Raw genomic sequence first — 15771 nt, forward strand, 5'->3', positions numbered from 1 at the left:
TTAGCTGTAGTGGAAGATGTATCGGTCACAAATATACTATTTCTACTCTAATGAAATTTATGCCACTTCTGTGATGTAAGGCCCTCATTTGTTTAAATGTGAACACTCCTGGTTGGGTTTCCATCTGGAGGATCGTGCACAGTAGAAGACCTGTCGGTCCCTATTACACTATTTCTACTGTGGTGAAATTGATGCCACTTTGGTGGTGTCTGGCAATAATTTTTGGAAATATTAACACTCCTGGTTGGGTCTCCTTCATGCTTGTTGCCTGTAGTAGTAGGCCTCCGAGACCGTCAGGCCTCTACTTCCTTGGACTCAACTACCCGTGTTACTATCCTTAAATTTTTCTGACAATGGTAGTCTGCAAAACTGATTTGTGCCACCTAAATGTGTGGCTCAGCATGAAAGCAGGAAGAGGTGTTGCAATTGGCATCAGGGATCTCAGCACAGGAGGCCTTCACCGATCCCTCACCCACCTAGTCTTACTGTGACATTCAATTGAAAGCTATAAATGCTGTCCCAGACCCAGATACCTCATGCCTGGCTGGTTGCTGCAGTGCCATGCTACAATTTGTACTGTGAGTGAATTGAGGCCATTTTACTGGTGTCTGTCCCTCATTTGATGTGTTTTGGCAGCATTTGAGGACGTTATAAGGTGTTGTGCATGCGTTTGTTTTTGCCTCCCATTGACATGAATGCCGTTCGGTTATGTTTGGCGAATATTTTACAAATTATTCTGTGAAAATTGCTAATTTGGCAATTGTTAACCGAACCGAACATTGAAATATTCGCTCATCTCTACTCCTGATGGCAAGTACCTCAGCTTTCTGAGGTGCATGGGAAGCAGTAAATTGAACCTTTTGCCCTCATGGGCAAATTAGTGCACAAAAGCAAGAAGACTACTGATCTCAACCTATGTGCAATTCCCTGGAAATCACCCGACATCAAATGTACATCGATCAACAGGTAGGGAGGCACCAAGAATAATAATAACCTGAGGAGGGAGAGTTTAGTTAAGTGCATTCTGCATCCCACTGCACTTAACAGTTGCAGAACGCTAAAAAGGTTAATTTCAAAAGAATTAGGCAAAAGGTTGACAATAAAATGAAGGTACCAATGAGTTTATCTTTCACTGGCCTATATGCGAAAATAAACTCTATGGATGGGGTGCTTAAACTTTATGACAGATTGCTTTTTCAGCAACACTATTGGGGTAATGACTGGGCTCTGTTTTGGCTACTTTTTTGTCACTGCCATACTTAAAAAAAAAATAATAATAAATAATAATAATTCAGACATTTATAGCATATAACCAATCACAATCTGTCAAAAATATCACCCATTTCTCTCTAAAAAGGAATCGGTCACCATCAAAAATGCCATTTACCAGCATTATATACTGTAGTGGTAATCTGTAGGTACAGTTTAACCCTTAAATGACCGGGCCATTTTTTTTTTTTTTTTAATCTGACCAGTAGGGTTGAGCGACTTTTAGTTTTTTAGGGTCGAGTTGGGTTTCACGAAACCCGACTTTCTCAAAAGTCGGGTCGAGTGAAATCGGCCGATCCTATTGAAAAGTCGGGGTCGGGGATCGGCCGAAACTCAAAACCCAATGGAAGTCTATGGGTTTTTTTTCTTTTTTTTAATATTTCCTTCAGGGCGATATAGCAGGAAAGCTGATAATTCAATTACCGGCTTTTCATTTCTCCTGCCAAAACCCAACATGATATGAGACATGGTTTACATACAGTAAACCATGTCATATCCCCATTTTTTTGCATATTCCACACTACTAATGTTAGTAGTGTGTATATGCAAAATTTCGGCGCTCTAGCTCTTAAATTTAAGGGTTAAATCGCGGAAAAAATTGGCGTGGGCTCCCGTGCAATTTTCTCCACCAGAGTAGTAAAGCCAGTGACTGAGGGCAGATATTAATAGCCTGGAGAGGGTCCACGGTTATTGGCCCCCCCTGGCTAAAAACACCTGCCCCCAGCCACCCCAGAAAAGGCACATCTGCATTAGCAGAGCTCCTGGCTATAAAATATTTTAACCCCTTCAGATGGATTTACAACGTGGGATGTTACAGATCTACGGAAGGTATGTATATTGTTGGTTTATTATTTTTTATTTGTTACAGAGCAAGGGTCTTCAGGTGGATTGGCAGTACAATAAAATATTAAAACAACCTGTGTTTTTATTTCATTAAAATACTTTTTAATAATGTGTGTGTGTGTTTTTAACTATTTAATGCAAATGGATTAATAATGGATAGGTGTCAGAATTAACGCCTCTCCATTATTAATCTGGCTTAATGTCACCTTACAATAGCAAGGTGACATTAACCCTTCATTACCCCATATCCCACCGCTACACGGGAGTGGGAAGAGAGTGGCCAAGTGCCAGAATAGGCACATCTTCCAGATATGCCTTTTCTGGGGTGGCTGGGTGCAGGTGTTTTTAGCCAGGGGGGCCAATAACCGTGGACCCTCTCCAGGCTATTAATATCTGCCCTCAGTCACTGGCTTTACTACTCTGGCTGAGAAAATTGTGCGGGAGCGATTTAACCCTTAAATTGCCTTTAACCCTTAAATTTAATAGCTTTCAGCAATTTAATGGTTAAATCGCTGAAAAAATTGGCGTGGGCTCCCATGCAATTTTCTCCGCACAAAGGGCCAGCAAAGTGCCAGAATTGGCACATCTATATAGATGTACCTTTTCAGGGCAGCGGTGGGCTGCTATTTTTAGGCTGGAGGTTTAATATCCATGACCCCTTACCAGCCTGAAAATACCAGCCCCAGCTGTCTGCTTTAGCAAGGCTCATAGTCAAAATGTAAGGTACCCCACGCCTTTTTTTGAGAAAAAATATTTAAATATATATATATACACATATATATATATATATATATATGTATATATATATATATATATATATTCTTGATAAACCTGATCATGAGTAAGACTTCATAGTTGAAACGCGTTGATCGTCCTTACTTGTGTGCCAGGTGTTTGCTATGCAAAGATTTTTCTGAAGAACGCTATATTGTTTCAGTTGTCCAATAAAGTCTCACTAAATTTGAACTGCCTCCGCCTTCAGCTGGATCATTTCTCCTCTTGTCTCCATTTGGCGTGGGTGCTCACCCGAATCCGTGCTGGGTGTTGGCAGGTCTGGGGATTTCTCTGAAGACCGGTAAGCTGACTACATTTTTTTTCTCTAATAGTACCATCAGCCACCACCTGCTGTCGCTGTTATCAGTTGAATACAACTCTCAATCTACCCTGCTCCCACTGATCACTGGCAGAGCAGGGGAGAATGATGAGAGCATTCTTCAAAACCAAGCACCGGAGAACAGCACAAACTGTAGCGCTGCTTCTCAGGAGCCAGTACATGTCACACTGATGACATTCCCCTGTCATCCGTGTGCACGATGTTTTGTGGCCAGTGATGCTGTTAAAAAAACAGACTTGTCAGCTTATTATGCCCACGAACACAAGTCCCTGGAAACACACTAATGTGCAAAGACCCATTCATTTGAATGGGTCTACGTGTACAAGTGTCTCTGGTACTTGTCACCACACACACCAGACACACTGATGTGTGAAAGAAGCCTTATTCCAAAGCTCGAAATCCACTACATAACCAGTGAAATGATAAAATATGACTATTGCATACAAATTCTACGTTACCACTGTGTCATGACCCAGATTTCATACGGAGGTATTTTTTTTTTCTATTGCATGTCTTATTGCTCAATTCGTAAATTGAAGAACTTTTTTCTAGGGGTGGATAATGTACTGATATATCACTGTATGAATTACTATACATTTAGTGCCTACAGCTATATAGTACAGATCTGTAAAAACTCCCTGTGCCTGAGTACATCAACACAGTTCAGACTTGATAGTATCACATTTCTTCTCACTTAAGTTACAATCAAAAGTGGCACTATTCTACTTTTGTGCATCAATATCCCAGTCATGTTACAAAAAATAAATGACAAAGGTGATTTTGTGATATTGTGTGAATAAAGGAAACTATTGCCATATTTGTTCAATAAATCTTTGGTACAAAAGCCAAAAAAGGTCCAAAAACACAAAGTTAGATTGCAGTATACAAAATAAAAACGCTTATGTCTTGATTTAGGGTCTTCAAAATAAAATAAAAAAAATAAGTGATAACCAATACTAATATTCTGTTTGGTCTATTGATGGGTCTCACCTCAAATATGATTAAAACATAAACACCAGCTAAGATAATGGCTGCAATCGTTACTTGGGTCTCAATTCCCGCACTAAGATACTGATGAGTTACAGACAGTGGGACGAGTTGAGTCTCTTGAAGAAATGCTTGAATATTTATTGAAATTGTTTCACTGGGAATCAAAATACACAGGATTAGCCAGTAAGAATACATAATTAGTTTTAACAGTAAGATCATTTATTCATAGATTGCACACATTATAATTTTATTAACAAGGCATAATAATGAGGGAATTCGATAGATATTGATTATAATGTCTACAGCTTTTATACAAACCAATGTGTCTCCATGGTAACAGTACAAACTTTTACCATGTAGACATTGCGCAAGTCTGCATAGGAGTTGTACAACCCCTGGCAAAAACTGTAATCACCGGCCTTGGAGGATGTTCATTCAGTTGTTTAATTTTGTAAAAAAAAGCAGATCACAGACATGGCACAAAACTAACGTCATTTCAAATGGCAACTTTCTGGCTTTAAGAAACACTAAAAGAAATCAAGAACAAAAAATGTGGTAGTCAGTATTGGTTACTTTTTTTTAACCAAGCATAGGGTAAAAATTATTGTATCACCTTGTAAATCTTCATTACCAAAACTAACACCTGCATCAAATTTGATCTGATCGTTAGTCTGCATCTAAAAAGGAGTGATCACACCTTGGAGAACTGTTGCACCAAGTGGACTGACATGAATCATGGCTTCAACACGAGAGATGTCAATTGAAACAAAGGAGAGCATTATCAAACTCTTAAAAGAGGGTAAATCATCATGCAATGTTGCAAAAGATGTTGCTTGTTCACAGTCTAAAATGTGTCTAAAATCTGGACCAAATACAAACAACATGGGAAGGTTGTTAGAGGCAAACATACTGGAAGACCAAGGAAGATATCAAAGCGTCAAGACCGGAAACTTAAAGCAATATGTCTCAAAAACAGGAAATGCACAACAAAACAAATGAGGAACCAATGGGTGGAAACTGAAGTCAACGTCTGTGAACGAACTGTAAGAAACTGCCTAAAGGAAATGGGATTTACATACAGAAAAGTTAAATGAAAGCCATCATTAACACCTAAACCGAAATAACAAGGTTACAATGTGCTAAGGAAAAGCAATCGTGGACTGTGGATGACTGGATAAATGTCATATTCAGTGATGAATCACAAATCTGCATTGGGCAAGGTGATGATGCTGGAACTTTTGTTTGGTGCCGTTCCAATGAGATTTTTAGAGATGACTGCCTGAAGAGAACATGCAAATTTCCACAGTCATTGATGATATGGGGCTGCATGTCAGGTAAAGGCACTGGGGAGATGGCTGTCATTACATCTAATATATAAAGCTGAATGTGTGTGTATGTGTGTGTGTGTGTGTGTGTGTGTGTGTGTGTCCGGGATTGGCATCTGCACCGTCGCAGCTACAGCCACAAAATTTTGCACAGTCACACGTCTGGACCCTGAGAGCGTCATAGGCTATGTTGTGAGGCGAAATTTTAACCCCGCGCGTTCCAGTTCACCAAACAATTTTGCCCCTATCTACATAATGGGGAAAAAAGTGAAAGGAAAAGTGTTGGAGGCGTCGCAGCTACAGCCACAAAATTTTGCACAGTCACACGTCTGGACCCTGAGAGCGTCCAAGGCTATGTTGTGAGGTGAAATTTTAACCCCGTTCTTTCCAATTCACCAAACAATTTTGCCCCTATCTACATAATGGGGAAAAAGTGAAAGGAAAAGTGTTGGAGGCGTCACAGTTACAACCACAAAATTTTGCACAGTCACACGTCTGGACCCCGAGAGCGTCATAGGCTATGTTGTGAGGGGAAATTTTAACCCCGCGCTTTCCAATTCACCAAACAATTTTGCCCCTATCTACATAATGGGAAAAATGAAAGGAAAAGTGTAGGAGGCAAATTGACAGCTGCCAGATGTGAACAAGGGGGACTTAAAGAATGAGAGCGATGGCGCCAAAGAGTATATACCGTACAGTTGCTAAGGTGGGGCCCCGACATGGGATACTCACCACAAACGGGGATATGAACACACACACAAAAGGCGCCACACACTACCACGTGCTTGAACACATACAGTATTACCCTCAGCACACATTTCACCACAAATACACCAACCTCGCCACATAAAAGTCGAAACACAAAAGTCGCCGTTCAAAACTCGCCACGCGCAGAACTCGCCACATGCAAAAACTAGGCTCTTGCAAAACTCGCCACAAGTGCAAAACTCACCTCATGGAAAACTCGCCACACGCAAAACTTGCACACGCGGAAAAATTGCCACTTGCACAAAAGTTGCAACACATGCAAAAGTTGCCTCACACAAAACTTGCACATACTCAAAAGGCACCACACATAAAACTCGCCACGCGCAAAACTCGCCATGCGCAAAACTTGCTGCACACAACTTGCTACACTAACCTGTCACATGCAACTCGACACACAAAAAGTTTCTACACGCATGTTGCCACACAAAACTCATCTCACAAAAGTCGCTGCATGCATGTTGCCACACGCAACTCAACACACACAACTTGACAAACGAAACTCACCCTAAAACAAACACAAGTCTGGTATTATCCTTCAAAAATAAAAATCTGATTAATAAGCAGACAAACTACAACAAATGTACCATATAGGAAATACGGCAGCTGTCAGTCACATGACCTGTCTATTATGTGTATGTGTGAGCTAATATATACTGCCAGGGGGAGGGCTTCCTGTTGGCTGGGGATTTATCAGGCTGCCAATTTAGCTTACAAATACTGAGGTAAAAATACTGAGCAAATAACGTGTGAACGAGGTCTAATACAGGAGGAGATGACACAGGTATATACTATATACAGGAGAGATGACACACAGGTATATACTATATAGAGGAGGAGATGACATACAGGTACATATATATACAGGAGGAGATGACATACAGGTATATACTATATACAGGAGGAGATGACACACAGGTATATACTATATACAGGAGCAGATGACCTACAGGTATATACTATATACAGGAGGAGATGACATACAGGTATATGCTATATATAGATGACATGCAGGTATATACTATATACAGGAGGAGATGACACAGATATATACTATATACAGGGGAGATGACACACAGGTATATACTATATACAGGAGGAGATGACATACAGGTATATACTATATATAGAAGGAGATGACATTCAGGTATATACTATATATAGGGGAGATGACACAGCAGGTATATACTATATACAGGGGAGATGACATACAGGTATATACTATATACAGGAGATGACATACAGATGTATACTATATATAAGGGAGATGACAAACATGTATATACTGAGGTGATGAGGTGAAAATGAGAGGTGTGAGGTGAAAATGAAAAGGTGTGAGTGCAAAATGAGAGGAGTGAGGAAAAATAGTGGAGTGATCAGAAAATGACAGATGTGAGGTTGAAATGACAAGTGTTAGGGGGAATGAGAGGAGTGAGGGAGAAAGTGAGAGATGTGAGGGGGAAAATGAGAGGTGTGAGGGAGAAAATGAGAGGCGTAATGGGAAAATAAGAGAAGTGAGGTGCTATAACTAACCACAGATATTTACTATGCCCAGGCAATGCCGGGCTCTTTAGCTAGTCTTCAATAAATGCACAAGTTTACGTTGATATTTTGGACACTTTTCTTATCCTATCAATTGAAAGGATGTTTGGGGATGATTAAATCATTTTTCAAGATGATAATGCATCCTGCCATAGAGCAAAAACTGTGAAAACATTCCTTGAAAAAAGACACATAAGGTCAATGTCATGGCCTGCAAATAGTCCGGATCTCAATCCAATTGAAAATCTTTCATGGAAGTTGAAGAAAATGGTCCATGACAAGGCTCCAACCTGCAAAGCTGATCTGGCAACAGCAATCAGAGAAAGTTGGAGCCAGATTGATGAAAAGTACTATTTGACACTCATTAAGTCCATGCCTCAGAGACTGCAAGGTGTTATAAAAGCCAGAGGTGGTGCAACAAAATACTAGTGATGTGTTGGAGTGTTTTTTGCTTGTTTTTCATGATTCCATAATTTTTTCCCTATGCTTGTTTAAAAAAAGTAACCATTACTGACTAACATTTTTTGTTCATGATTTCTTTTAGTGTTTCTTAAAGCCAGAAAGTTGCCATTTGAAATTACTTTAGTTTTGTGCCATGTCTGTGATCTGCTTTTCTTCTACAAAATTAAACAACTGAATGAACATCCTCCAAGGCCGGAGATTACATATTTTTTTCCAGGGGTTGTAGATGCACTGTAATAGTTCCTTTTATCAGTAATAGGTAAAACACCAATTGTAAGCATAATGCCCAAGCCCATAACCCCTACTGGGGAGTGGGCAACACCTCATATAACAGTTATATCATATCAGGAACACAGATATTAAGCTGTGATCCAAGAAGTGCCACTGAAATACATTTTTTTATATAAAACCAAATCCTTTTATTTAACACTTAAAATACAAAACACACATATATATATAAACATAAACAAGATGCCTCAAAAAACAACCCATATTGCGGTCAGCAAACATAAGGATACTAGAGCCTGGTAAATATAATTTAAGTGTGGAAATTAATCATGTAATCAGTCTGTAAACCTCTGAAAGACTATGAATATGTTAGAGCCATCACTAAATAAAGGCCGTATGGGCCAAAACCACACTATGTATCACACTACTGGAGGCTAGAGCAATAATAACCGCTTCTATGTGCAACACCTCTGGTCTAAGCCGTATGGCTATAATGTAATAAGCGGTATGTCCCGTCTCCCATACATATTACCTGCTCCGTGCCTTCTCCTAAAATGCTCTGCGCAGTGGCGTGCTGTGTCCGCAAAACCCCGACGCGCGTTTCGCGTGATGCTTCTTCCTGGGGGTGTGTCTAAGGCGATGGGACTCACAGGTTATAAATGATCAGTGTCCAATCAAAAGTATAGTGGGCGGAGGTTTCTATTGTAAACACATTCGCATCCGCCCTTGAAACCTAACCATGTCCGCTCTCAACATCCCAAATTACCTACAATTTATAGCAATGGGGCAACGATGATCACAGACCATAACAAGATCTAATGCTTTGAAGGGAATTATAAAGAGATCACATCCCATATGTCGAGACCAATCGTGTTACTCAAGACAGAGGCGTGACTTCTCATACGTCACGTCCTCTCCGCCCCACCAGCCAATCACTCCGCTACCATGATGACCAAAGTACATACACGGAGGCAAAGTACAGACTCATTCAGTAAGTATACACCTGACAGAAGACAAGCAATGGTCAGACACTATAACCAAATCCAACCATTCTAATAATTACGCGATGGAACCAGATTAGGTATAACCAAATATATAGTATGTCGCCCAAGACAAAGGTGGAGCTACTCAGACGTCATAGTCACCGCCCCCTATTCACTCCAAACCGCTGCCATAGTAACTAGCACACATTCATACGGGACATAAACGGAGCTACTCATAATTTACATGATCACCGCCCCACAACCAACCAAAACGCTGCCATAGGCTATCATATATTAAACCCAGGCAGAGGCCCACAACCCAAACAAGTCGCTACCATAGTAACCAACACACATTCATGGAACAATCCCAAAATGTCAGATGTAGCGGGCAATGTGCCAGACTGGTACTCTGTCAGGTAAGTGGAAATGCTGCACACACATAATAACATTCATATCGGCTGTCTCACAATCTCAATAACCTAACATAACCAGGAGGGCACTAATAACCGAACTCTATATAGTCAGACATTAATATATCATACAGACGTTATACTAAAACACACAGCCTAGGGCCTAATTTCCTATACCACTAAGGCTAATAAAAAGCTATAAACTAACAGCCTGTCAGGAAGAGAAGAAAGAAATAGTAGTAATAAGACCACTAATATACCCAAATATTGAAACCACCACATCACAAGACTACAAACCTTATACACAAATAAGAACATCCAACCATTATTGAGAAAAGCACATATATTCATAATATATACCATACTAGATGGTGGCCAAAGATCTGGAGGAACTGTCTAAGGTGGGGTTTGGACAGTCTAACATATCCCATTCTGATAGAGAAGCCTTGGATATATTAAAGGGGTGGGATGATGTGGTCTTTAAACCCGCCGACAAAGGTGGAAACCTTGTCGTGTGGCCACATGAGCTCTATGAAAAGCAGGCATACAAATTATTGGACAATAAAGAATGTTATAAAAAAATGACCACAAATCCTATCAAAACATTCCAAGATGAATTATGTATGATCCTGGAAGAAGCTTTCAGAGATGGAATTATTCAAAAAAGGTTGGTAGAATGTTATTATGTGTGTGCAGCATTTCCACTTACCTGACAGAGTACCAGTCTGGCACATTGCCCGCTACATCTGACATTTTGGGATTGTTCCATGAATGTGTGTTGGTTACTATGGTAGCGACTTGTTTGGGTTGTGGGCCTCTGCCTGGGTTTAATATATGATAGCCTATGGCAGCGTTTTGGTTGGTTGTGGGGCGGTGATCATGTAAATTATGAGTAGCTCCGTTTATGTCCCGTATGAATGTGTGCTAGTTACTATGGCAGCGGTTTGGAGTGATTAGGGGGCGGTGACTATGACGTCTGAGTAGCTCCACCTTTGTCTTGGGCGACATACTATATATTTGGTTATACCTAATCTGGTTCCATCGCGTAATTATTAGAATGGTTGGATTTGGTTATAGTGTCTGACCATTGCTTGTCTTCTGTCAGGTGTATACTTACTGAATGAGTCTGTACTTTGCCACCGTGTATGTACTTTGGTCGTCATGGTAGCGGAGTGATTGGCTGGTGGGGCGGAGAGGACGTGACGTATGAGAAGTCACGCCTCTGTCTTGAGTAACACGATTGGTCTCGACATATGGGATGTGATCTCTTTATAATTCCCTTCAAAGCATTAGATCTTGTTATGGTCTGTGATCATCGTTGCCCCATTGCTATAAATTGTAGGTAATTTGGGATGTTGAGAGCGGACATGGTTAGGTTTCAAGGGCGGATACGAATATGTGTTTACAATAGAAACCTCCGCCCACTATACTTTTGATTGGACACTGATCATTTATAACCTGTGAGTCCCATCGCCTTAGACACACCCCCAGGAAGAAGCATCACGCGAAACGCGCGTCGGGGTTTTGCGGACACAGCACGCCACTGCGCAGAGCATTTTAGGAGAAGGCACGGAGCAGGTAATATGTATGGGAGACGGGACATACCGCTTATTACATTATAGCCATACGGCTTAGACCAGAGGTGTTGCACATAGAAGCGGTTATTATTGCTCTAGCCTCCAGTAGTGTGATACATAGTGTGGTTTTGGCCCATACGGCCTTTATTTAGTGATGGCTCTAACATATTCATAGTCTTTCAGAGGTTTACAGACTGATTACATGATTAATTTCCACACTTAAATTATATTTACCAGGCTCTAGTATCCTTATGTTTGCTGACCGCAATATGGGTTGTTTTTGAGGCATCTTGTTTATGTTTATATATATGTGTTTTGTATTTTAAGTGTTAAATAAAGGATTTGGTTTTATATAAAAAAATGTATTTCAGTGGCACTTCTTGGATCACAGCTTAATATCTGTGTTCCTGATATGATATAATAGGTAAAACACGTCAACATTTTTTAAAGCAGAGGTTAAAGAAAAAAAGTTATAATCTACATCAATTAGTTCTTAGCCCCTTTAAGTTACTGACTGGCTTGTAGTTACAGAATTGGTTTCCATTGATATCGAGCTATTAAAGGGAACCTGTCAGCAGGATTGTGCCCAGTGACCTACAGACAGTCTCAGGTCGGTTTTGCTGATTGAAATTATACCTTGGTTCATATGCAAATAGTCTCTTCAGAGAGGAAGGGGACTAGAACTCTAGTGCCACCTATTGGAGGTAGCAATCCTAACAGTTAATGTCGACCCTTTAACGAGCTTTTTCACATGACGTAGGATAAAAGCCAAACCAGAATCTCAATTTGCAGCCAGTGTTTTCGGGTACTGCCCCTCGTCAGTGCCAAGTGTGAGATTTGGTTTGGCTGTGTGAGAGGCGTCTGACCGTGACCCAAGTAGTAACGTTTCTCCTTGCGGAGAGTGACATGTCACTCTCCGCAAGGAGTAACGTTACATTGCTTGATGAAATCCGTCTTATGGTTGTTCTTTAATCTTTCGTTTCAATTTTTAGTTAATGATATGCTCATGTCCCAGGGTGGGCCTGGAGATGGGGTCTTTATGTAGTGCTCTGATTAGATATTCATAATGCAGACTACTGGCAGGTCACTGATCCCGCACTGACGTGACCCCTAGTTTGCATAATGAATATCTGTACATACTTAAAAAAAAAAAAAAAAAAAAAAACTTTCAGCAGGCAGGTGCCACCTGCTCTGCAGCATAATTGATGTTTTATGTGCCAATAATAACTGTTCATGTTATTCAGCTGGAAAAAAAAATCAATTTAAAAATGGTGCCTGCCGCGCCTGCGTAGTAGCAGCTATCTGTGTATATAGCTGTGATCAGATAGCTGCTACTCCGCATGTGCCTGCGGCACCATCTTACTGGAGAAGAGAAAGATCCTCCTCCAAGATTGCTCCGCTCACGCCTGCGCAGTACCAGTTCTCAAAGATAGCAGAGAGCTACTACTTTGCTGGCGGTGCCATCTTGGAGGAGGAATTTTGATATTGATAATATGTTCTATAGTCATTAAGAGGAAAAAAGAGACACTAAGAACACGCAATGCATTTCCCCAATATCAGGTTCCTCAGAGGTGAAGATAAGAGTGGTACTAATAAGAAAAGATTACTTAGCTCGAAAAGATACCGCTGTTGGGGCCGATTATAACACCACAGATGTCGAAGTATGAGGATCAATCCCTACGGATGCTATGCTAAATGATGCAATACATTATTATATTATCATATATCATATTTTCAAAATCATTTCCCTGACAAACTTGTGAGTAGTTGTATTGGGGTATAGTCAATGTATCTCCTCTCTGCTTGGATATAAATAGTGTTAGAAGACTTTTTTTACTGACTGCTAGTTACCAATTTTTTTGTCACAATGCAGTGCATGACATACCAGCAGGTTGCTGACTATGCCTATCCCCTGCAAATTGTTGACATGGGAAGGATAGATTCCCTTAAGTTTATCTTTAGACTCAGTAGGGATAGAAGGGACAGCCATCGCGGGGGTGCCATTTTGTGCAGGTCCTTAGGGCGCCAACCCCGCTGACAGGTAGGGCATATCAAGGGTATTCAGCCCCTCCCCAATTTTTTACAGCTATTTGTTCCTGCTAATACACCTTAAGTATAAATGCACTTTATAGACAACGAGCTGAAGAGCCCAGCGTTGCCTGGGCATAGTAAATATCTGTGGTTAGTTATAGCACATCACTTCTCTTATTTTCCCATCACGCCTCTCATTTAGCACCTCACATCTTTCATTTTCCCCCTCACATTTCTCATTTTCTCTCTTACACCTCTCATTTTCCCCCTCACTCCTCTCATTCCCCCCTAACACTTGTCATTTTGACCTCACATCTGTCATTTTCCGATCACTCCACTATTTTCCCTCACTCCTCTCATTTTGCACTCACACCTTTTCATTTTCACCTCACACCTCTCATTTTCACCTCAGTATATACGTTTGTCATCCCCCTTAAATATAGTATACACCTGTATGTCATCTCCTGTATATAGCATATACCTGTATGTCATCTCCCCTGTAAATAGTATATACCTACTGCATTTCATCTCCTTCTGTATATTATATATACCTATGTGTCATCTCCTCCCGTATATAGTATATACCTGTGTCATCTCCTCCTGTATATAGTATATGTCTGTATGTCATCTCTTCTGTATATAGTATTTACCTGTATGTCATCTCCTCCTATATATAGTATATACCTGTATGTCATCTCCGCTGACTGTAAATAGTATATACCTGCTGTATGTCATCTCCTCCTGTATATACCTAAGTGTCATCTCCTCTTTTATATAGTATATACCTGTATGTCACCTCATCCTGTATACAGTATATACCTGTGTGTCATGTCCTCCTGTATATAGTATATACTTGTATGTCATCTTGTATGCCTCCTATATATAGTATATAACTGTATGTCATCTCCTCCTGTATATAGTATATACCTGTAAGTCATCTCCTCCTGTATATACCTGTGCGTCATCTCCTCCTGTATATAGTATATACCTGTATGTCATCTCCTCCTATATATAGTATACCTGTATGTCATCTCCTCCTGTATATAGTATATACCTGTATGTCATCTCCTCCTGTATATAGTATATATCTGTGTGTCATCTCCTCCTGTATTAGACCTCGTTCACACGTTATTTGTTCAGTATTTTTACCTTAGTATTTGTAAGCTAAATTGGCAACCTGATAAATCCCCAGCCAACAGGAAGCCCTCCCCCCTGGCAGTATATATTAGCTCACACATACGTACACACATAATAGACAGGTCATGTGACTGACAGCTGCCATATTTCCTATATGGTACATTTGTTGCTCTTGGAGTTTGTCTGCTTATTAGTCAGATTTTTATTTTTGAAGGATAATACCAGACTTGTGTGTGTTTTAGGGCGAGTTTCACGTGTCAAGTTGTGTGTGTTGCGCTGCGTGTGGCGACATGCATGTAGCGACTTTTGTGAGATGAGATTTGTTTGGCGACATGCGTGTAGCAACTTTTTGTGTGTCCAGTTGCATGTGACAGGTTAGTGTAGCAAGTTGTATGCAGCAAGTTTTGCGCATGGCGAGTTTTCCGTGTGGGGAGTTTTATGGGTTGGGCATTTTGAGTATGTGCAAGTTTTGTATGAGGCAACTTTTGTATGTGTTGCAACTTTTGTGCATGTGGCAATTTTTCCACATGTGCAAGTTTTGTGTGTGGCGACTTTTCCATGAGGTGAGTTTTGCACGTGTGGCGAGTTTTCTGTGAGGTGAGTTTTGCACGTGTGGCAAGTTTTGCGTGAGCCTAGCTTTGCATGTGGCAAGTTTTGCATGTGGCGAATTTTGCAAGTGGTGAGTTTTGAGTGGCGACTTTTGTATTTTGGCTTTTATGTGGAGAGGTTGGTGTATGTGTGGTGAAATGTGTGCTGAGGGTGGTATATGTGTTCATGCACGTGGTAGTGTGTGGCGCATTTTGTGTGTGTGTTCATATCCCCGTGTGTGGTGAGTATCCTATGTTAGGGCCCAACCTTAGCAACTGTACGGTATATACTCTTTTTGAGTCATCGCTCTCATTCTTTAAGTGTTTAAATTCTTTAAAATTGTTTGGTGAATTGGAACGCGCAGGGTTAAAATTTCGCCTCACAACATAGCCTATGACACTCTTGGGGTCCAGATGTGTGACTGTGCAAACTTTTGCGGCTGTAGCTGCGACGGTGCAGATGCCAATCCCGGACATACACACATACATACACACACACATTCAGCTT

The 15771-nt window shown here is 40.7% G+C and overlaps 1 protein-coding gene across 3 annotated transcripts in view; it reads right to left on the bottom strand.

Moving 5' to 3' along the window:
- OCA2 (OCA2 melanosomal transmembrane protein) overlaps positions 1–15771 on the bottom strand; it is an 809946-nt gene that overhangs the window by 253586 nt on the left and 540589 nt on the right. For all 3 annotated transcript variants that reach the window (XM_069757832.1, XM_069757833.1, XM_069757834.1), the window contains one exon: positions 4217–4370. In XM_069757832.1, coding sequence (XP_069613933.1) covers positions 4217–4370 — 154 coding nt within the window. The remainder of the gene's footprint in view (positions 1–4216; positions 4371–15771) is intronic.

This window comes from Ranitomeya imitator, chromosome 3, assembly GCF_032444005.1.
Source record: "Ranitomeya imitator isolate aRanImi1 chromosome 3, aRanImi1.pri, whole genome shotgun sequence".
NCBI lineage: Eukaryota > Metazoa > Chordata > Amphibia > Anura > Dendrobatidae > Ranitomeya > Ranitomeya imitator.